Below are 25,221 nucleotides of genomic sequence, written 5' to 3' on the forward strand. Positions count from 1 at the left end.
AGGAAAGCTAAGAGGTCGGGGTACAGCCCATGGCCTACCTGAGGGCCCTGGGAAACCTCAGACACACCATCTGGTCTCTGCTCTCCAGTCCTTCCAGATCCTTTCCAAGACTCCTAAGGAGCCAGACCTGGGTGATATCTCAGTAGCGAAAATAAGAACAAAAAAGAAGGTCACTAGGTTTTCTTTTACCAGGACAAACCCAGTTTCAAACTAGGGTCCTGTCACAGTTACACTCTCTTCCTCTCAGTCCTCAGTTGAAGTGCAGAGCCAGGACAGAGAAGAGTCATCAGGGATGAATCTTAGAAGTTGTCTGAAGTGGTTTCCATATTCTCTAGAAGGTTAGAGTGGCTGCCCGGGCAGCAGTCTCCCCAGCATGAGGCAGTAAGCTGGTTCTATGTGGCTTTCGACATTCATTTTCCTTTACATCAGAGTCACAATCTACCTAACTGCACTTGGCCAGAAATGAGTTGTCTTTTGAGGGTTCTCAGCTGTACACTGAATTAACCGTTAGCCACCATCTCCTTCTTTAAATCACTGCAACCTATCTCAAAGGACATGTTTAGAGGTATCAGCTCATTTCCAAAATTCAGCCGTTCTTTTAATTATATTTTCTGCTGCTGCTCTGAGTGGTGTACTGACACACGAATCAACTCCAGCATATGACAAACTCAAGTTCTTAACCTTGTCTTCTCTGGAAATATTACACAAGTGCAAAACCTGAGTACAGAATGTAACTATGTTCCTACGGGAAATCTACACAGACAAAAATAAAGATTTCAATGTAAATTTTACTATTTTATTTGTGAAAAAACTACAAGCAGAATTCATAAATAGACATTTCTATTTAAAGCAGGAAAACGATAAAGTGGCTTCTAATAACATAGTCGTGCACATGCCAGTAACAGGAATATATTAACATCTTTTATTTGCTAGACAAAGAGCAGTGTCCAATATAAATTTCCCCCAAACATTTAAGACCTGTGAATTTCTGACCAGTTCACAAAACCACCAACTGACACTTTAGCATGAAGAAAAAAACAAACCTAACAGACTGTCAGCTCTAAAGACATTACAGAGCAGAAACTTCCAAAAGCGTTATACAAGCTGTCTTTCTGGGCAAATGAAAAATATAGCTCGTATAATACAGTAACAAAAAATTCACAAGATTATGTTTTGACATACTTAACAAGCATTCTCTATTTGTCTCCAACAAACAAAGCTAAGGAAATAATGTAACCATCTTTACACAGTAAATTAAGGTTACAAGTCATACACAAGAACAGAACTGCTTGCGCATTAAAAACTGTTCAGCTCCATTGTCATACTCTAAATGTTGGCTCTTAAACCATTTTCGGTTACATACAAGCAAAGGTTATTATATATTCAGCAATTAATAAATTTTCAATAATTTAAGATACGGTAGCTTAAAAAAGTAGACTGAGAATGGTCTTGATAAGGCAGGTGAAACATCTTAGTGGAACTAAACTCACAGAAGCTTCTGCCAATGTTTTAAATATCCCGATTGAAACTGAAATTTTTCAATTATTTTGTGGGTGTCAAGATGTCTTTACTTTTTTTTTTTTTGAACTTCATGACTCAAGCAGAGCAGGTCAATTAAGGTCTTTGTGTGCGTGTGCACATGCACACGCCTGAATGTGGAAGATTGCGTAGTATTAAAACAAATGGAAACTTGCAAGCGTTAACACTGTGCTTTTGTTTCGTTTTTATAACCTGCTTACTGTGCCGCTGAATACCAAGTATTTCTGGTCCTCTTTGAATATATATCTTTATCATCTACACTAGTGTTTTACATGCTGCCTACTAATTGTAGGGCAAACTGCAAATGCAGGAAGTTACAGGAATTCCATTTCCAGAATACATGCCTGAGGGATGTCATCAACTTCGGAAATTAAAAGTCTAAAGTACCTACACCACCTCACTACCGTAACAGAATACACAACAGCAGCTAAAGGGCGGGCCCGATGACACCGCATTGGCGAGAGCAGTCCCTCTGTGGGCTGCAGTTTCTACCAAATCAGCAACCTCCCTCACTTCACCCCTCTCCACTCTTTTATTATCACGGAGGCAAAACTAAAAAACCAAGACATTGGCAATGAATTAATTAGCAGCCTCTGAGTAGCTGGTTAATCAGCTTTTTCCACTAATCTAGGGGTCCAATCACTTTACATGAAACTAATTTTGAAAAAAGTACACAGTGTTTCTGAACAAAGTGCATACCAACACTTATTGGTTCCAAAAGCAGTGCAACCCACATGAGTTTGGTGGCATTTAAATTTCTTTTAAAAAGTTAATTAAAAAACTTAGCAATTCCTTACATCTCTGGAAAATAAATATGGCTAATTTACCCTCCCTGAGACCCTTATTAAAGGAATATTAAAACTTTAGAAGGAATGTCTTTGCAATACCCCACTAATATTAAAATGTGGATTTAAAATTCATAGTCAAATCACTATGTATTATATATTCTGATGCTTATAGAAAGCATCGGATTTCCTTTGGTTCATTAATAAATACTTTAAAAATGTATTTAAAAAGGTAAGTATAGCTTGCATCCCAGATACAAGCAGTTATTTTAAAAAGGGGGGGACATTGTCCATGCATTTGAGAATAGACCACAGCAACAAATGGCACTGCTTTATCTTCTATACCTTTGAGAATTTAAATGATGGTACATTAGTAACTACAGAATAGTTTTAATGTAAATGTGAAAGGAGCCTTTCCTGTTGGCTACTCAAATCAAGCTGTTAATTTTTCTTTTTACTTGTTGCCTCCACAGACAGAAATTACTTCTATTCTTAAGCAAACCAGGGTTTTCACACCAAAATGTGGTGTTTCATTATCAATCTGCTGCCCTCCCAGAAGTCCCTAAAGTATGGTCAAATAAAGGAAGGTGACATCAAGTTCCCATGCTTGAAGTGACTCTGAAGTCTATGAGCTCTGTGGATATGAATGTTAAGAGTTGAAAAGCAGACAGACCCTCAATCCAAATAAAACAAAACATTTTAAAAAAGAGGAGGGGTGGAGTCTTGTCAGTGGTTTTTTTTTTTTCCCCCCTCATATTTTGTTTTTGCAGGACAGTTCAAAAAAAGAGTGGTAAGAATCTTTTTTCAAAGAGAGTTTACTCAAGCTGTCTTTATGTTGAGGATGAAAAAGATCACAGGCTTGCAGGAAGTAGGAGCTGTCCCTGCAATTCTGGCTGCCGGCGCTTCGCTTCACCCATTCACCACTGAGTTCCTTCCCACAGCAGGGGACTGAGAACCTTCTCCCAACACCACCGAAAAGCTCCATGTCAGGACTGGATGTGCAGCTGATAACCTCTGTTCAGTCAAGCAAACAAGACTAGATTTTAAGAAAGAAAAAGAATTCCCATAACTGAATGGGTAGGGTAAGGGAAACGAGGGGACGTGAGGCAAACAATTTCAATTCAACGAAACACAGCTGCTGCCCTGTCACGTGCAAAGTGGAAACAGGGATTTGCTTCTTGTATGGACCAAAAATACAGCTTAGACAGTTTTAATCCTAAAACTAAGAGAAAATTTATAGATTTACCTCAGACATGAGTAGAGGTCTGGAAAATGGATGGAATTCGAGTTACAGAATACCGTATTTTCATGAATGCTTATGTAAGAACAGCAATGTTAACATGTTAACCGTAATTTACACGAATACTTGGCATTCTGGAGCTAGTTTAGTTACTTATGAATGATCAAAGCCCTCCCAACTAAACCACTTGTGATTTGTCAGTTATTCCATCAAAAAATGCAGGCTATCTGGAGCAGTCTTTGAATTTGAGATCACATTGTTTAAAAAATATATATTTTTATATCGTCCAGTATTCTTTAGACAGATGAGAGAGTCAAGTTCCCGTGTGGGTTGGAACATACTTCATGTAAGACTGATTTTAACTTAATTTCAGCACTTTCATAGAAGGGACTGTCCCAGATCTGTAACTGTTCAATGTTGTATTCACTTCACAGTGTATCAAGCACCAGCGTTGCCATGGATTGGTTTCAAATAACCCTTTATATATAATTTTATATTTATATATATATAGTTATATCAAAACTGATAGTACATAGTATAACTGGAAGAAAGAACTAAACTTAAAAAGGATATGCTGAAAGGATGGAGTTTGTGAACACAATAAATAAAAGTACCCCCCCCAGCCCGCCCCCTCCCAACGAAACAAAAACAAAAAACCAGTTGTAATGTACATGGAAAATTGTGCACAGCAGATTTTTTTTTTTTTTATAAAAAGTAGATTCAGGAGCACATCCAATTATAAATGATTGTTAGGAAAATCATATAAAACAATGGAATACATAAAAGTGTCAAGAGTAATTGTCAGGGTGCGAAATTCCTTGGTGGCCAGATGCCCATGGCAAGCAGAAATTATCCTGGCAGCATCACTAAGAGGTCGATGTCCACAGAAGATTCTCCAGGGATGCGAGCAGCATGGGCAGGTGGAGAATGTGAATTTCATACCCTGATTCATAGTTTTCACAATTCCATGTGCAATTTCAGAAAGATTCATCATTTACTGCTGACATGTCGCCCTTTGGCGTGGAGGAACGGGAGGAGCCCTTGTCTGTGCTCTCCGACCCCGAGCTGCTCTGGTTCTGCTGTTCTGACCCTGCACTGGAGGTCACTGTGGATGAGGATGTCGAGGAGGAGCGAGTCTTTTCCTTAAAGTCTGTGATAATGACGGTGACGTTGCCCACAGTTACTGCCAACTGCTGTGCAGTGCTCCTGTCCACGTTTTTCAGCCGGGGCCTGAAAGCAACACCACAGGGGAAGAGCCTGTTAAATCACAGCTACAGATTAAAAAGACTTCTGCCAACGTCATCTACAAACATGCAGACTTCATTACTCCGTGGCAATGACTCTACTAAACTGCCAGCATGTATACCAACACTTAGGGCCAAATCTGCCGACAGAGCTTAGTAAGAATAGAAACCACCATCAGTTAGCAAAGCTTTGGACCACTGCCAAATTACGATTAATGTATCTTTCTCCTGTTTTGGCCTCAGTGATATAAAAGTCTCTCATATCCATGTGTGTGCATTTTGAAGGTTAAGAGTCCCACACCTAGGTCTTCACTCTATCCCTTCTTAGCCTCCGAACACAAAGGTACAAAAGCACCCTGGGCTCTTGATTATGACTGGGTGAATCAGGGCAGCAGTGGAGTACTTCACTCCAGTTTGAAATACCTTGAAGTGTGATTCGTTTCACTGGTCTTTGTTGTGGCATTTGCTGACTGTATACTGTTTGCTTCACTAGGTGGATCTTTCAGAATATCAGACTTTGGTCTAAAAGGAGAGATACAAAAAAGAGGCACTTCAAAGGCATCTTTGATTCACCTGCAAAATAATATAGTACCTTCTGAGTTACCCAAGAACTTACTTTGTTTTCTTGTTGGTATTTTTCTTGGTAACACTAGGACTAATTTCCTTATCTTTCTCTGGTTTCTCTTTATCTTGCTTTTCAACTTTCTCCTTCTTCTCCTTTTTAGGGGGTGGTGGAGTGGCGTACTGTTGGGCCACTTGCTGTGCCACCAGCTGAGAATTGATCCGAGGTTTTCTAAAACATTCAAGAAAAGATGTGTCATTATTTGCTGTCTAAGTATTTCTTTAAAAAAAAATTTTGGCCTCATAATTTCTTAGGTATTTTACTACTGGTATCTGGGAACTGAAAAGTAAATTAAATGGTGTTATTCCTACTTTATTATTTCTTGATAGTATGGCTAAATCCATAAACTTCTTCCTCCTTCGAATCCCCTCTCTGTACATCTACCTTTAATGGCATATACACACATGCTCACACATCCATTTCCCTGTGCAGTCAAGACTTCTGGCCAATAAAACATGATATTTCTAAAAGTGCTGAGAACACTATACTTCTTTTGAGCTGTCAAGATTATACTGACAGCTTTCAAATACTCCTGCTGCAGAGGGTTAATCTCATTTTATTAAATGGACACTAGTAATCCCCTGAAAAGAGAATGAAATTAGAAGTGTGACATTCACTCCTCAATCTAATTATTCTGACTTGGTCTGCTCCCCTGCAGCTCTGTGACTGGCACGGACAACACATATAAACCAATAAAAGGTGGTTCATACTAGCTCCCAAGGGGGTGAAGACTGAAAGTCACTATAAAAAACATCTTAGACAAGTGACACATTCATTGTGCCATCTACCATTATGTCTGTGCCAATCTCCAACTGACACTGGCTCTTAACACTATTGTTTACAAATTCTAAGTGGTGCTAAACGCTTCTCACAATTCATGACCATTCAGACTCCAATGGCAAAAGGAGAAAGAAAAGCCCATGCATTATTTCTGCACAATATTAATTTTCAAAGACATTCATTCACATCTAGATTCACATTTACAATATAATAAACTCTCCAAGTACAAAGTAGGAAACAAATATCTAAATGGGTTATAAAAAAGATGAAGCAACTGTCTGCCATGACGTAAGATCCCCTTCAGATCCTACAGCCCTTCTCACTCCTGGATAGAAGCACTGGCCAGAGAAAAATAACTGGACAAACTAGGTCTGGCTCATCAATGAGAAGGCCAATGGGGGAGGAACAGAAATGGAAAAAATTAAAAAAACAAGCCTGGGAGAAACAAAACCAGCTTCTTTCTTACACAATTTTGTCATTTTTTTGCAAGAAAACAAAGAAAAAGCTGCTGATACATGACATGCTGACCCCTAAGTTAAGCAAGGTTCCGGGAGTACCTCTTGGAAGGGGGTGTCGTGCAGCTGAGGAGAGATAGAGGACGAGGAGGGGACAGCTGCTTAATCCACGACTGGATGAAGGTGAGCCTACGCACAAGTCGCTGGGTTTGTTCTGAGTGTCTCAGTGCTGGTTCCACAGTAGCGTAGCTTTGCAAAAGCAGACCAACCCCAGTGCAAGTTTCCTCTAAGCAAAAACAGGTCTGGGTCACAAGTGACATACTATGAAACCCAGTCACAGATATGGACAAATCAGTCTGGACCACAAGCAGCCTCACCTGCCACTGAGCGAGAGATTCAAACACAGATCTGAAGTGCTCTGAAAGGAAGGGAGGAAAGACCTTACTCTAAGCCCTTGCCTCCTCAGGTGAAAGGTATCTTTCTCTTTTCACAGGTTTTAACAAAGGGGCAGCAGCAGCCACTGTAACATTCTACTCCTTCAAAGAGGAAGGATATCTCTTAAGTCTTACAAAGAAAATAATCACCGCTACAAAACACTTCTCGTGTCCCCATTTCTCACTGGGGACACAAACAGATCAGCTGTCTACGTGGATTACTCAGCAGTTTAAATCAGAGTTAAACAAACTGCACACACTAACCAATACTCAGGTGTCAAAATGAAATAGCTCAACCAGAGTTAAAACTGAGAAAAAAAATTAAAACTTTATTTAACAACATCTTGAAGGAGTATTTCAATTAAGTTGGTATGTGTACTTCAATGTACAGAAATCTGATAGCAACAAGAGAGGATACCTGGATACTAGTCTAAGATCACTTTCAAAAGAGCGACAAGTAACAGCATACCAGACGTTTGCCCCAGAGAACCTCCAGCCTCATCACCAAGACTTCAATCCCTGTCTCCAGAGTGTCCTACAAAGTTCTACAATGTCACTACCATGCTGCATTGTAAGTGCTAATCAACTGTCTACTACTGAATGGCACAACCACATCTGAATCATCCTTGTCACCATGGCATTCAGCACAGTGGCAGGTAACTCAATAGAATTACCTACTGGATGAATAAAGAATAAATAAACACTGCAGAGAAAGACAAAATAGGATGAGGACCGAGAAGTGGATCTAAGCTTTGATAATCAGGAGGTCAATGCCAACTTTCAGGTAAGCAGGCTGCATACAATTGGGGCTACAAAGACTAAGAGACCAAAGAATGTCAGATGACTAACTGAGAGGTGGCCAATAGGAACCCTTCTCTGAAAATTGTGGTGTTGAGGTAAAGGATGGCCCCGGGCAATGGAGAAAGGGGTTAGCAGGGTTTGAGGAGATTTCCATAGGAAAGGGAAGGCTTACACCATGACATACACTGAAAGAGGGAGAAAGACCAAAGACAGGCAGGACAGGGTTAGTTAGCCACAGGGCAGAGGAGAGAAAGAACACAATTAAGAAAAGTCTTGTGAAAGGAATAGGGACACTTTCTTCTGAGATGGTGAAGGGATTCAAGGTACAAGGGGGTTATGGGCAGAATATGGAAATGAGAAATCAGAGAAGAGATTCTGAGACCGCAGATATGAAAAGTGGTGCCTGGTTTGGTAAGCAACTGGTACTATCAGCAGAACAAAGAGCTAGGGATGGGTAGAGAGCAAAGAAGTCACCTGCACCTCACAAACAGCCCCTGATGTTCCTCCTGCCTACTGGTCAACAACACGAAAACCTCACAAATGAAAAGGACCCAAGGCTATTTGGGATTTGATTATTACCAACTATGGAGTATCTGATAAATGCACCTGTGTTGTTTTTGTATTCTCAATGTTCTCCAGTAACGAGCTACTGATTCTGCCACAATCATTCACCCGACCCCTGCAAAAAACCCTTAACGTTTATTATTTTAATTATTAGAGTGGTTTTTCAAACTAGTTTCCCCAACAGGGGTCAGGGAATGGGGTGAGGCAAGGAAGTGCATCTAATCCATTTTGAGAACGTGCATAACACTGTTGAAGAAAATGTGTATCTTTTGGAGGAGAAGGTGAAGAAACGAGAAGAGCTACCACTGGAAGACACCACCCCAACCACACTCCCCGTCAAGGTGCCACCCTGTCAGAACTAATGTGGCAGTTTCTGCCACCTGTCCCCTCCTCATTTCCAGGCACTCTGACCATGTGTAAGAATGGAATGGCCACCTCCACCAAGAGCCACTTGCATCCCACTCCCACCCAGCTACAGGAAGCAGTGGCAGCAGAAGCACTTGTCAGCCATCACAGGACAAGCACACCTTAAAGCCAGAGTTAGCAGCACATTCTCTAGAGCAGAAACTCCATTTTACAAACTAAGATGATTGAAAGCAGAGAGATTAAGAAACTTTCTAAGGTTTATGTAAGTGGCTAAACTGGGATTTTTTTTTTTTAAGGCCGCACCTGCAGCATAAGGAAATAAGTTCCCAGGCTAGGGGTTGAATCAGAGCAGTGGCTGTGACCCACAAGAAGATTTTCCAAGGCCTATGGAACATTTCTCATAAGGAATGAATCCATATCATGATATTTAACATTGCTGACATCTTCTCAGATCCACCTCTTACAATAAAAGCAAAAATAAACAAATGGGACCTAATCAAACTTCAAAGAGTCTGCACAGCAAAGGAAACCCTAAACAAAACAAAAAGACACCCCAAAGAAGAAGAAAATCTTTGCAAGTGAATCGACTGACAAGGGATTAATCTCCAAAATTTATAAACACCTTCTGCAGCTCCATACCAAAAAAACAAAAAACCCCATCAAAAAATGGGCAGAAGATCTAAACAGACAGTTCTCCAAAGAAGACATACAGATGGCCAAAAAACACATGAAAAGGTGTTCAACATCACTCATTATTAGAGAAATGCAAATCAAAACCACTATGAGGTACCACCTTACACCAGTCAGAACGGCCATCATCAAAAAGTCTACAAACAATAAGTGCTGGAGAGGGTGAGGAGAAAAAGTACACTGTTGGTGGGATTGTAAATTGGTGCAACCATTGTGGAAAGCAGTATGGAGATTCCTCAGAAAACTAAAAATAGAGATTTCGTATTAAGATGGCGGAACAGAAGGACTGGAGCTCAACTTCTCTCCTAAAAACAACAAAACTCACAACTAAAGGCTGAGCAATCTCCACCCAAATGGACCGGAAACCTTCAAAAAGATATCCTACTCCAGAAAAAAAAGAAGGCCACATCAAGAGGTAGGAGAGGTGATTTCTCGATATAAACAACCCCATACCTCCCAGGTGGGAAGCTCCACAGACTGGAAACTAACTGGTTCATAGAGACTCACCTACAGGAGTGAGAGTTCTGAGCCCCACATCAAACCTTCACATGCGGGGTTCCGGCACTGGGAGAAAGAGCCCCTGAAGCATCTGGCATTGAAGGCCAGTGGGGCTTGTGTGAAGGAGCTCCACAAGACTGGGGGAAATGGAGACCCCATTCTTACAAGGCACACACAGACTTTTGCGTGCACTGAGTCCCAGGGCAAAGGAAAATTTCCAAGGGAATCTGGGTCAAACCTGACCACAGTTCTTGGAGGACATCCTGGGAAAACAGGGGTGAATGTGGCTTGTTGTGAGGGAGGGACATTGGAAGCAAAGCTTTCGGGAATATTCAGCAGCTACGCCTTTCTCTGGAGGTGGCCATTTTGGGAAAACCTGGCCCCTGGTCAGTCAGTGCTGAGAAGCCCCAGGGCAAACAACAATCCAGGTGGGATCACAGCCCCATCCCTCAGTAAACAGGCTGCCTAAAGACCCCTCAGGCACACAGCTGCCCTAATTCCATCCAGAGACTAAACCCCACCCACCAGAGGGATTAGAATCTGCTCCACCTACCAGTGGGCAGGCATCAGCCCCTTCCATCAGGAAGCCTACAGCAAGCCCCCATACTGACTTCGGCCACAAGGGGGGCAGACATCAGAAGTAAGAGAGGCTACAACTCTACTATCTATAAAAAGGTCACCACACCAAAAACCTATAAAAATGAAAAGACAGAGAACTATAACTCAGATGAGGGAGAAAGGAAAAACCCTGGAAAATCAGCTAAGCGATGAGGAGATTCTCAGCCTCCAGGAAAAAGACTTTAGACTGTTGATGCTGAAGATGATGCAAGACATTGGAAATAAACTGGAGGCAAAGATGGATAACTTACAGGAAACACTGAGCAAAGAGATACAAGATATAAAACTTAAACAAGAAGAGATGCAAAATACAATAACTTAAAGAAAAAATTCACTAGAAGCAACCAACAGCAGAATAGAGGAGGCAGAAGAATGAATAAGCGAGATGGAGGACAGGTAAGTGGAAATTATGGATGCAGAACAGAAGAGAAAAAAGACTGAAAACAAATGAAGAGAGTCTCAGAGAATTCTGGGACAATGTGAAATGCACTAACATCCATATCATAGGGGTGTCAGAAGGAGAAGAGAGAGAGAAGGGGACAGAAAAAATATTCCAAGAGATAATAGCCGAAAATTTCCCTAACATGGGAAAGGAACCACTCACTCAAATCCAGGAGGCACAATGAGTACCACGTAAAATAAACCCAAGGAGGAATACACCGAGACACATATTAATCAAACTGACCAAAATTAAAGACAAAGAGAAAATCTTGAAAGCAGCTAGGGAAAAGATACAAGTAACATACAAAGGAACCCCAATGAGGTTATCGGCAGATTTGTCAGCAGAAACTCTGCAGTCCAGAAGGGAGTGGCATGATATACTTAATGTGATGAAAGCAAAAAACCTCCAACCAAGATTACTCTACCCAGCAAGGCTCTCATTCAGATTTGAAGGAGAAAGCAAAACCTTCACAGATAAGCAAAAGCTGAGAGAATTCAGCTCCACTAAACCAGCCTTACAACAAATACTAAAGGAACTTCTCTAGGCAGAAAAGAAAACACAGCAATAGGAAACAAAAATTCCACAAATGACAAGGCTCACCAGTAAAGGAATATACACAGTAAAGACACAAAATCATCCATGCATAATTATGCCACCAAAATCAGAAATCATGACAAGAGGTGGGTACAAATGCAGAGCACTGGAGATGAACCTGCAATTAAGAGAACAGCTTATAACATTCTCATATATATACAGACTCTTATATCAAAACTTCAGAATAACTGCAAACCAAAAATCTACAATTGATACACAAAAGGAATCTGTGGAGAAGAAATATATCTCATAGTCAATAAGTGCATAATCCACCATGAAGGGGTCATTTGACATCATTCTTGGAATGCTTAAGTCTCCTTAGATCTGATTCTGATTTCCTCTCCATCAAAGAATTTATGATAATTATAACTAAATAATGCAACTGTACAATTAAATAATATAGTTCCACAATTGTATTATTAATAACCACTTCTCTCCATGGTACAATGTAAGGTCTATAATGTCTTGTTTATCACATCACCTAGAATGGTGCAATGCCTATATTAAAGAATCAATAAGATATAACAAATTGTGAGGACATATTTATATAGTCACACTGTTTTTTAACAAATTTATGCATTTTATATTTTACTTATTTTCAGAGGGTGTATTATTTTTGTTATTCTTACCAGTTAAGTTATTCTTTTTATTATGCTATATAAAATTTTAATGGTATATAAGGCTTTCTTCTTTATAAATCTTAGTTGCAAAATATACACAATTTTAATAGAATGCTAATATTTAAAGAAAAATAGAAATTAATAGATAATACTAAATAGTAAAGATGAAAGCCATAAAAATGGGATAAAGTATAGAATAAATTTCCTATTTTGTCTCAGCATATTTTCCATTCCACTTCTCCAGAGGGAGTCACTTAATCTGTTTCTTAAGATCCATGATATAATAATCTGTGTGAATGTAACTGCGTTTAAATATATGTGTTTTATTCTGTAAAAAAAATAAAAATTAAAAAAAAAAAAAAAAAACTAAAAAACTAAAAATAGAACTACCATTTGATCCAGCAATCCCACTCCTAGGCATCTATCCAAAGAAAACCACAACTTGTAAAGACACATTTACTCCGATGTTCACTGCAGCACTATTTTCCATAGCCAAGACATGGAAACAACCTAAAATGTCCATCGACAGAGGAGTGGATAAAGAAGAGGTGGTACATATACAATGGAATATTACTCAGCCATTAAAAAGAACGAAATACCAGCACTTTTAGCAACATAGACCTAGAAATTATCATGCTAAGTGAGGTCAGCCACACAATGAGACACCAACATCAAATGCTTTCACTGACAAGTGGAATCTGAAAAAAGGACAGACTGAACTTCTTGGTAGAACAGATGCTGATTCACAGACAGTGAAAAACTTGTGGTCTCTGGAGGAGACAGTTTGGGGAGTGGGGGGATGTGCTTGGGTTGTGGGATGGAAATCCTGTGAAATTGGATTGTTATGATCATCATACAACTACAGATGTGATAAATTAATTTGAGTAATAAAAGGAAAAAAAGAGAATGTGCCTTAAAAAAAATAAAATTTGTAAAAGAGAAAAAAAAATAATAAAAAAAACCATTGCTGATCAGTGAGAAATAGCTACTTCGCACAGATTTACATTGTTTAATGATGCCTTTAAAGTGCCATACAACACACTGTAAATAGCTAGTATTTTTAATGAGCAGAATTTTCAGCATATTGTAGGAAGTCAATTCTTCAATACAGAGCTGAGAGTCCGGGTCCTCCAAAATTACCTACGTTTCCCAATTAATAAATCTTAAATAAACAATTAACAGTAAAATAAACAATTCACAATAAAGTGAAAAACATCAGACTCAAAGCACAGGGCTTATTACTTTTGTTGTTTTAAGCCTCAAATTAAAGCCAATCAACCAACAATAACAAAAAAAAAGCCCTATTTGACCAGAAATACTATACACATTGTATATAACAGGGGGCCTGGTTTCATTTAATTCCTGGGCCAGAGATGGAACCCATACCATAACAGTGACCTAGGCCACCACAGTGACAATGCCAGATCCCTAACCTGCTGCGCCACAAGGGATCTCCTCAAAATTATATTTTTTAAATAAAAATTGCCTTCTTAAAATTGTGTTATAATTTTATTGTTGTTTTTTCAAAAGAGCTTATAATCAAAAATCTGCTGTAGAATTTCAATGATAGCATCAGGAAAATCTGTCTATATATTTGCTACTATTTCAAAGAATTGATTCCATAAAGTGAAACCCATCTTATCTAGGGACACCCTTAAATTTTGAAAAGAAAAAATTTCAGAATTCAAGCACACATGAACACAAGCGAGAGTAAAAAACAAGCTATCTTCCGGGATTGCTTTGATATGTGTACTTATAGCACTTTGGGGGAATATGAGCAAACCATACTGTCCCCATACAGCCCTTTCCTCTTCCATTGTGTGCTCAGGGAAATGAGATCTTAAATCATTTTGCATGCGCTTCTCTACAGCTCAGTTGCTACAATGAGAAACAAAACAAAGCCATCTTCTTGTAGTTCAGGCAACAAAGAGTAGTAACAAATCATTTCCTTTTCTTATGTCCAGCTCTTCCTAAACTATCATGCATGTGTTTTACCCACTTACAGAACTTCAATTTCAATTAAAATACCCCAAAGGCTCTGAATCAGACAATAAATTTATCCATTTAATAAAAAAAGGCACATTTCCCTTGCGGCTTTGAACACTGCCCACCTGCCCTAACTCCCGCCTTGCTTTGGCAAACTACTATGGTTGAAGAATCAGCAATTTCAAGAATCTAATTATTCTGAAAATGCCTGTCCATTTATTCACTCTATCAGAAGCCCAAGATTCTTTATGATAGATCACATCACGGCTCTGTAATTTAAGATTGTCTTCTCCACATGACCCATTTTCCTGTTCCTAGGTATGCACTGGGTGGACTAGGACATGTTCTACTCTACCAAATAATGACTGAATTTTTGTATTCCCGATGCCTCCCATACACGCACCCCCCCCCATAGTTTTAAAGTACTGTGCACAGCCGTTACTCCAAAACATCTGCTGACTAAAATATTCTGAAAATGAAATGGGAATAGTAAATACAACCTCAGGGAACTGGGTGGGCTAAATGCATAAAAATGCCTTATAAACTGCACGATATTTTTTCTTTGCAGAAGTAACTTGTTAAAGTCATAATAAAGAAATTTGATCTCTATCTGGACTCATCTGTATCCAAGTTGAAACAATCAAACTGAAAATACAGTTGTGGACAATCCATTTTTAAAATGGCTAATGCCTATATTTACCTCCAAAGTAATGTAAGCATTTTAAGCATCAGAGTTTGTCCCAATAACTCATCAACCGCACATGAATGGCTCCCGGCTTTGATGAGCTGTACAGAAAAGAGGCCCTACAAGACAGCTTGTCTTCTCTTCATTTTACCCACCCAACTCCTGACCTATTATAAATGTTTAAACAGAGTGAGAGTAGAGGAAGAGTTCCCATCATAGACCAGTGGGTTAAGAACCAAATGCAGTGGCTCTGGTCACTGTGGAGGCAAGAGTTCCACTCCCAGCTCCCTGCAATGGGTTAAAGGATCCAGCATTTCCAGAGCTGCGGGTTGGCTTGAATTCAACCCCTCACCTGGGAACTTCTGTATGCCAAGGGTGCAGGGAGCAGAATATGGAACTCAGGATTCCAGCTCCAACATCAACGACTATGAGATCTTAAAAGACTTTTTAAATCTAGAAATGCAAAGAAAAGATTTGAAATAATTCGGCTACCTTTAGGGCTCCTTCCCCTCCACTTAAATTTTAACAACTACTGCCTCACTTTATCCTCAACAAATCTACAAGGCATGTTACACAACCACTAATATTTTCAGTTGAAAAAAAAGAGATAGGATTTACAACTAGACCAAAGATAATCAGGATCTCTAGGCTATTAATCTGGTACTCTTTCAGGTGTACCATGATAGGCTGAGAACTTTGTAATAAACAGTTTTAATCTCCAAAACTTGGCTTTGGCTTTGCAAAGATTAATACTCATGGCCTTCCCCAGGGCTACTCTTGCCAAAATGTCAGGCCATGGACACCAGGGTAATATGGACCTTCATTTACTGAAGCCAATTACCATTATAATATGGATAATTTTGAAAGTACTCCGTAACTTAACTTTGCTAGGATCATATACTACACGGCATTATTAAATCCCCTTCTCTCCCCAAACAGTAACTCTCCCTGCCATTCGCTTCTCTTCAGAATAGTTCGTTCTTCTCTCATGTAAACATCTGTCTTCATCCTCATTTTCTAGAATGAGCTGCTGGGTGGCTCTTAGTTCATCTGCTAGGTTACTCTTTCCCACCAATATACATCCTTGACTAAGAGAGCCACTCTGCTCTGTATCAGAAAACTAAAATCCTCCTCCACCCTACGAAAGACTCCAATTATCGAATTAAAAAAAAAAAAAATCAAGCCATCCCATTTATCTTTCCTTCACAGCTGAGAGGGAAGAGTATGGACTCTGGAGTTAGGACAGCCTTTGGACTTTATCCACTCTGCTTTGGAAATCGGGTAAATTACTCGAAATGGAAATAGGGCCACACCTAACTTGACAGAGTTGAAATTAAGATTAAAGGAGATAAAATTCACTGGGTACTTGCCATAGTACACACACACAGAACATGTATATATTTCACAAAATAATTCCCCTAAAGTAATACAGTAGACAAACTTCAAGGTTCTACTTTTCCAGCTGTAGATGTGTCTACCACCATTCCTCAGACTGGGAAGCAACTGGAAAGATTTACAAGGGAAAGAAGCTGGTAGGCCTTGCCCTAAGGAAATGGTTTTATGGACAGAAAACCTTCACAGAGGTTAGTGTCCAAAAGCTACTCTCACTGTTAAGATCCTCACTGACATAACTGTTTTCTCCACTACTTCTGATAGAATTTTGGTTTTGCAGATACTCCTTTTAACAGAGATGCTTTTGGAGGAGGCTATCAGACTTCAATTTTATAACATATGTGGTATTGCACAAACTCTCACTGGATACAACTTGGTGGAAAAACAACTGCCTCCAACACAACATAAGCATCCTTAACTTAATAAACAGCAGACTCTGAAATGTTCTACTATGGATTCACGATTGTCATTTCGAGAATTCAAATGTCTCTTACACCCTGAAAACATATTAACTCAAAAAATACTTGAACACCAGTAAGTGTCAGCACTATAACTTTTCTGCAACTCAGAAATATATATTCAGAAAGTGTAAGGAGCTACAAGTGGTTTAGACTCTTGAAAAAATAATTTCTATTTTATAAACCAACAATGGACAGATATCAGTCCAGCTGTTCTCCAAGTGAGGTCCAGAGACTCCTGGGGTTATTCAAGACCCTTTCAAGAGGGTCTACAAGGCCAAAACTATTTCCATAATCATCTCCATAAAAATGCCTACTTGCCTTTTTGATTTCGGAAGACTAAATGACATATGACATCACTGCTCTGAAAGCCAAGGAAATATACGTTTGTATATTCTTGTGTTCTAAATATTATTCAGCTTTAATTCCTGATGTACAAAATGTCTATGTGTAGAATCAACACAAGCAAAAGCTACTTGGGGTGCATAATACATTCATAATAATTTTAAACAGTGAAAGGGATCCTCTGACCAAAACGCTTGAGAACTGCTAGGACCACGCCAAATATTTCACTGTGCAAGTCTGCTGCTTCATCACAAGCAAAGAGAATTTCTTTAGAAGATAACCTCTGAAACAATTCAAGCTTAAATTCTTTCTTAGCAAAACTTAAAAAACAAAAGCAAAAACAAAAACAAAAAAACCCACCATGAAAAGCAGCATCACCCCCAAATAAAGGTTAAGAAAACATTTTGAATTTTGAAGATAAAAAAAATTTTACACTTACTAATAAACTTAAGAACAACTTTCAAGAGATGGACTTAAACTATTTCAACCACAGGCTATAAATTTGGCTTCCTTCCATTTCCTCTCCCCTTTGGTACCTAAAATAATAGAATTTCACTGTGGTCATTCAAATATTTTAAGTAAATGTACCATAATAAACATGCCCTTGAGAGCTAGCTACTCCCAGCATTTCTCCAAAAGTGCTGGAAGCCCACTGATGGATCAACTAATACCATGTAAAGAAAAACATCTCCTAAATTGTTTTCAAAATGGACCTTCTTTGAAAATGGCTAACTGCATTTCTTTTTGATACCTGCCACTTTGTATCTTCAACATAAATTTTATCCTACAGAAAAAGACTTGGGTGTTAAGACTGAAAAGGGTCTTTTGCTGGCTAAGGAGTTGATCTGAGCAGTGTTTTAGGGTTGCTGCCACCACACTTGAGGCTGTGTGAGAATTATAGTAGTTGCTGGGAATGGTAGAGACACACCTCCCCTCGCTTGCCTCATTGAGGAGGAAAGCCCATATAAGTACCAAATCTGGTACTCTCTGGGGCAGCACCCCATTTCCCAAAGCCCATTTGGGTAAAGGCAGAAGAGAAATGTAACATTCCTTGTGCTGTCTCCTCTCCCAGTTTCATCTTTGGCATTCTGGCTTATGTTTTGAGAAACTCATTAAACAGATCTGTCCTGGTGACTACTCTATGCCAAGGCAGAGTGCTCTGCACTCTGGAAGTGTATGGATATATCCTTGTTTTCCAAGGAGTTGATAAAATAGGCCCATTAGATTTCAATGGCCCGGATCTCTGTTGAGAGACCTTTGTATTTTCTGTCACACAAGCTGGGTCATAGGACTTAGCAGGTAAGATGCCTCAGCTCTCTCCTCTGTTTTCTGTTATCTATTTAGGAACCTAATGGTGACCTTGGGTGAGTTATATACTCTCTCCAAACTTTAGTTTCCTCATTGATAGAGATTAGAATAAAGTAATCTCTATGGTTCCTTTAGCTCAGACAATTGTATTCAAATTTAATAAAAACAATTAAGAGTAGTTGTTCTTAAGGTACAGGCAATTTTCCATGAAGTACATTTTACAGACCATACTGTTGGTTTAGTGCCTTTGATATGACCTCTCCCAACCCCCTGCCAAAAGATACACAAAATTACTTTATAAATCACATTAATGACTTTAAGAGGGATCACCGAAACTATAAATCTTTAAGCAAATCATATCTTCAGATGCAAACAAACTTGATGATGAATCAAGGCTTTCTCTCTCCAAGAAACACTATACTAAAGCAATCCAATCTGTTCTACAAATTACTTTACAGCTGCCAGAGATCCCATTTAAAATACATTTAACCATTTTGAAATTACAGTTCATGTCACAAAACTGGGCACTTCTTTGTAAGTAATTCTTCAAAGGAAAAAAAAAAAAGCTATTTAGATAATTCAAAGAAATCCAAGGTCTAACAAATCAGCTGCCCTCTTTGGGTATTGGTTTCCTCACCTGTAAAATTAAAGGGTTGGACTAAACTAAGGTAATCTTAAGGATTCTCTCAAATCTAATCCTTAAAACAAAACAAAAACATGCGTTCTAGAAAATAACAGTTCTAACAAACAGGCTAGTTCTTGGTCAAATTATCACGTTATAATGGGTTTCCTAAATGGTTTCCTAAAGGTAAACAACTTTCCTAAAGCCTATCATTGCGCTGTAAGGATATCTACGTCAGGGTTTCTCAATCACAGCACTGTTGATATCTTAAACCTCATAATTCTTTGATGTGAAGACTGTGCTTATGCACTGTAGGATGTTAAGCAGCATTCCTGGCCTCTACAGACCAGACGCCAGTAGCACCCACTCCACGAGTTCTGAAAGACATTGCCAAATACTCCTGGGTATGGCAAAATCAGTCCCAGGTAAGATATAAGAATATGGGGGAAGAGAAATATTTATAAACATGGGGAGGTGGTCAGCAATAAATAGCACCTCTCCCATCAAAATTTTATCAAAAGATCTGCCAAAAACATATGTAATATATTCATTATTCTAACTGGTATGGGTTACAAGAAATTAGGATTTAGAAAAAAAGAATCCTTGGGAGTTCCCGCTGTGGCTCAGTGGGTTATGAACCTGACTAGTATGCATGAGGATGCGGGTTCAATCCCTAGCCTTGCCAAGTGGATTAAGGATCTGGCAGTACCACTGAGCTGTGGTTGCAGACACAGATTGGATCCTGCATTGTTGTGGCTGTAGCATAGGCCAGCAGCCGCAGTTCCAATTCGGCCCCTAGCCTGGGTACTTCCATATGCTGCAGGTGCAGCCCTTAAGAAGCAAAAAGAAAGGAAAGAAGGAAGGAAGGAAAGAGAAAGAGAAAGAGAGAAAAGAAAGAAAAAGAAAAGAAAGAATCAATCCTGAGAGCTTTGAATATACCAATTTTGCACTGTTGCTGTTTTCATAAAGTTGTTTGATCACTTCTCTCATACATTTTGCAAGAGTTTTATTGAAAAGTTCTACACTACATAGCAACACGTAGATTTACCATCAGAGACATCAGTTACAACGATTAAACACGATGTTTGATAATTCTATATAGCTAAGCATTATACATTTGGTCAGGAACATACCAGTCACTCAGATCTTAAGTAGCATTATTTTAATGTATAGCACCTATTTTAGGGGGAAAACCCAAGGTAAAATGTAAAGCAACTTCTGTGTATAATTCCACAAGACTAGACTGATCAAATACCAAGCTGATGCTTGAGGGAAAGACTACTTGTTGGTCTCTACACAATTACAACTCTGACAACTAGAGTCATCTTATACTTGGGGGATTTCAGTTTAATCACAGTCTTTATTTCCAGTAAGGGAAGGAAATTTTTACGATATTTTATTACTTCAAATGGGTGACAAAACAGATGTGAATGAAGTGTAAAGATGCTAAAACTACCAGTAGCTATCAGCTGGAGACAGGAGCACTGGGTTTGAGAATTCCTTCAACTCAATATACATAATTTTGTTGTGCTAGGTAGGCCAAAGGGACAGTGTAGCACAGGCTGAAGATGGGAATTCACACACCAATTTAAACAGTACAGTAAATCTTTGAATTAAATGTTGGTCATTTGCTACTTATGTGTCAAGCATTTCTCAAAATACTAGAAAATAGTTTTTTGGAGAAGAATATAGACTGGAATAAATACAAGAATATCTTGAGATATGGCATCAATCCAGGTGTTCCTCAGTATCTGAGAGCAACTGGTTCCAGGACCTCCATGGATGCCAAATCTGCAGATGCTCAGGTCCCTTATATAAAATGGCATACTATTTGCATATAACCTAGGCACATCCTTCTATCTATTTTAAACTCATCTATAAATCACTTAAGTTATCTGCTATAGGAGTTCCTATCGTGGCGCAGTGGTTAACAAATCTGACTAGGAACCATGAGGATCCGGGTTTGGTCACTGGCCTTGCTCAGTGGGTTAAGGATCTGGTGTTGCCATGAGCTGTGGTGTAGGTCACAGATGCAGCTCGGCACAGGCAGGCAGCAACAGCTCCAATCAGACCCCTAGCCTGGGAATTTCCATATGCCGTGGGCGCAGCCCTGGAAAAAGCAAAAAAGACAACAAAAGGATACCTACTACAAGGTAAATGCTATTTAAGTAGCTGCCGGCACAGAGCAAATTTAAGTTATTCTTTTTGAAACTTTCTGGAATTCTTTTCCTATTTTCAAACAGTTTCAATCTGAGGTTGAATGAATTCCCAGATGCAGAATCTCTGGTAACAGGGGGTCAACTCTAGTCACATATTACATCTTCAAGAGGTCCAAAATACATCTTATCTTAGGGCCTAAGAAATTAGTCATAGGAGTTCTCATCAAGGCTCAGTGGTTAATGAATTCGACTGGGAACCATGAGGTTGCAGGTTCAATCCCTGGCCTTGCTCAGTGGGTTGGGGATCTGGCGTTGACATGAGCTGTGGTGTGGGTCGCAGATGTGGCCTGGATCTGGCGTTGCTGTGGCTGTGGCGCAGGCCAGTGGCTACAGCTCCGATTAGACCCCTAGCCTGGGAACCTCCACATGCCGTAGGTGTGGCCCTAGAAAAAACAAAAAGACAAAAAAAAAAAAAAAAAGAAAAAGAAAAAAAAAAAAGAAAAAGAAGTCATGCAAGTGTTAAAACCTCTTTTAGCTAAAGAAAACATCTGTTGAAAAATCTTGATACCAATTATTTGTAGAATATATCTTTTCTATACTGAAGGATCAAAGAAAGCAGTGTTTGAGATATGACATCGACATACTTTTCTATATACACTGTTAATCCTATGCAGCCCCTACCTAGGAGTATTTTGCTTGCTGAAGCAAAATTCTCAAAAGAACTTTTCTAGCAAATAATAGTGATGATGGCAAACGAATGTATTATAGCAGGTGTCATCTAATGTTTTCAGTGGCAACCTTTTATTGCTACTATGTCAGAAGACTTTCCCGGAAATAGTCTAGTATATCCCCTCTTCTTCATTTTCCACATGCTGCAGAACCTCAGAACATGGTCTGCCTACTTCAGCAAAGACTCTCAAATCTATCTTACCTCCACTTTGACACTTCATTGTCGTCTCCATTCTAGCTCAGGATCTAAACACGTTCCTCTGCAATGTCCTGTCGGCTTATTTTTAGTCTTCCCTCTAAGTTATCTTAGGTGACTCTACTGAGGCAAAAGTCCAAAAAGAAAGAGTAATTGCCAATTTCTTTGTTTAAAACCTCTGCCACTGCCCATGGCTGACAGAAGTATACCTTCACAGGTCTCTGAATCTGCCAGTCAATGAGGTACCCTTCCAAAGGAAGTGTTTTCTCTTCCACTTCTTCCCTAGATCACCTTGCCTCTTACCTCAAACATCTCAACTACTTCAACATATCCCACCTACACTCAACAACTGTACAGGTATGAAAAAAGCCAACTCTTGTCATTTTTGTAGTATGATGCAAATATATCTAGGGGTAGGGAATTAGGACATAATTCTTAGGATGTCAAATCTAAGTCCTTCCACAATGCTCTATCTTTTGTTTCTCTATCAAAGTAAAAAAAAGACCTATGGGTATGACCAACTGACTTCTGAAAGCAAGCACAATTAACAAGTTTGCCTACTTAACCTTAGAGAAACCACATTATCACCAGAGTAAGTACTATGGAATCAAGTGGGATTCACACTACCAGCAAGTTCTCCAATTACACAAATCTATCTAAATCCTTAGCTTATAAAAAGGGATACTTAATTCAACTGGGATGATGGTATAGTGATATATGTACATAGCTGCATCATTCTGATGCAAGCACTTTTCAAGTTGGTATTCCACGCCAAAGCATTTGCCTTTGGCATCCAAATAAGCCAGTGTGCACTCCCTGTGGTAAGTGCCCAACAAGGTAAGGATCCTGTGTGCTCCAAAATGTCGTTTGAAAAGGACGTTTTCCCTTCTTAAACTAAACTGCTCCAAGAGCACTTCCTTCAAATATTCACTGAAAATTTAATTCACTAACTTATAAAGGTACAATGGAGATGTTTCAAACTTTTTTGAAGTCTGAAAATGTTTAAATGTTTCATTTTATGTTAATTCTAGAGTTGCAAAAATTACTATTTTCCATATACTCCTTACCCAGCTTCTCCTAATGTTAACATCTTACATAAACACAATGTGGTTATCAAAACCAGGAAATTAACACCAGTACAATACTGTTAACTAAGCTGCACACTTTTCTGGATTCTCACTTTTCTCACAAATGTCCTTTTCTCCTTCAGTCTCCCATTGAGATACCCACATCACATTCTGATGTTATTTCTCATGGTTTTAGCCTCCTCCTACCTATGATAGCTCTTTAGTCTCTGCCTTTGATGGCCTTGACACTTTGGAAGAGCAAAGGTCAGCTATTTTGTAAAAATGTCCCTCAACTAGGTTTTTCTCACGATCAGAATGAGGTCATATATTCTGACATTACTACAGCAAAGTGAGTAAGTTACAGCAAGAGGTTCCTGACGCTTCCATGTCTTATCCCTGGTGATAATCATGACCACTTGGCTACAGTGGTGCCTGTCAGGTTTCTCCACTTTAAAGCTATTATCTACTAAACAAAGGACTTTAGAAGAGTTATCTTGAGACCATATATACATAAATATGCAGTTTCTCTTCAAACTTCCACCCACTTACTTTAGCATTCAAACATGGATGTGCTAATATTGCTACTGTTTTGTTTTGGCCTAATGGTGATCCTATAGTTCCCTCTTTCCTTCTACATTTATTAACTGGAATTCTTTAGTAGGTAAGAGCTGTCTCTTCAAACCTATTTATTTATTCAATTATTTTCATCAGTATGAATTCATGAATAATTATCTTATCCTATGGGTTAAAATCCAATACTATCATGATTTATTTTGTTGCTCAGATTATTCCAGCATTGGCCATTAGGAGCTCTTCCTTCAGGCTGAGTTCTTTTGATAAGCCCCCATCATTTTCTGAGCCCTTAAAAGTCCAAAAGCTCAGAGAAAGCCATTATGGCCCGGCTACAGAAGGAATGAAACACTTGTCAGTCATTCAAAGTGATAAATCCTATCCCAGTTAGCATTATATTCCATACAGTATAACCATTAACAAAAGTTGGGTGATATCCAAGCAAGAGAGAGTTCTAAATATCATAATGAGTACATTTTCTCAGAAGATACTCACTAATCTAATGCCTCTGTTAAGAGATAACTTGTGTTCTAAAGACATACCTCATCATCAAACATTTTGTGGCCAGACGTAAAAAGTCCAGGTGGAATGATGATAGATTTCAGTTAGTTAGACAGTGTTCCCTAAAACATAAAAATATTTTTCTGGCATTTTGCAGATAAAAAGGGAAAAGATTTCAGACTGTGGAAGAAAAATGGATATGTTGTGCACAAGAATAAGGGTACAAGAGCCAAGGCTGAGTGCATGCCCCAAAGAGTAAGCAGTCTGTGGCAAAAAAAAAAAAAAAAAAAAAAAAAAAAAAGCAACAGACTTTTTATCTAGCCCTCTCCACAGCTCTGAAAGAACTAAAAAGAATAGTGGTACCTCCAAAATTACTCCCTGCTTGCTCACAGGTGCCATGTCACCTGCTATCAAAATACCGGAAAAGGGGCTAGGATTGTGGAGGCTAGGAAGAGTAGTAGATGCTGAGGTTTGCTGATTTGGACAATCTTTGCCTAGAATAAATTTGAAGGAGGTACAATTTACATACAAAAAAACACATATGGTTTTAAGAATACAGTTCATCTTGACAAATATATTCAGCAGTGTAATCATCACCCCTAATCAAGGTACAAGGACTCAGAAAGAAGAAAAAGACAGCTGCTTATCTAACTTTGTCAAAGAGTAATGGAATTAAAGCATTCTGACTTTGAGGTGAACAGCTTTCCAAGAACCTATTATCAACTAATTCTTAAAAATTACCCAACAGACTCAGATGAATAACAGTGTATGTACCATATAAACGTTTGTTAAAAATTAATAAATGAGTAATAGACAGAATAAACAGGTGGCCAAATTAGAAAGGTCAGCTGGAGGGATATCCACCACTTTTGACAGAATGAAAATCTGAAGGTATTCAGGGAACTAAATGG

The 25,221-nt window shown here is 38.9% G+C and overlaps 1 protein-coding gene across 1 annotated transcript in view; it reads right to left on the minus strand.

Annotated features, from left to right (window-relative positions):
• Positions 783-25,221, minus strand: part of RYBP (RING1 and YY1 binding protein) — an 85,637-nt gene continuing 61,198 nt past the window's right edge. Inside the window, exons 3-5 of the mRNA XM_021069217.1 lie at positions 5,425-5,601; positions 5,232-5,330; positions 783-4,794 (exon numbers count right to left, since the gene is read on the minus strand). Coding sequence (XP_020924876.1) covers positions 4,542-4,794; positions 5,232-5,330; positions 5,425-5,601 — 529 coding nt within the window. The 3' untranslated portion in view covers positions 783-4,541. The remainder of the gene's footprint in view (positions 4,795-5,231; positions 5,331-5,424; positions 5,602-25,221) is intronic.

The sequence above is a fragment of the Sus scrofa genome, chromosome 13, assembly GCF_000003025.6.
Source record: "Sus scrofa isolate TJ Tabasco breed Duroc chromosome 13, Sscrofa11.1, whole genome shotgun sequence".
NCBI classification, from domain to species: domain Eukaryota; kingdom Metazoa; phylum Chordata; class Mammalia; order Artiodactyla; family Suidae; genus Sus; species Sus scrofa.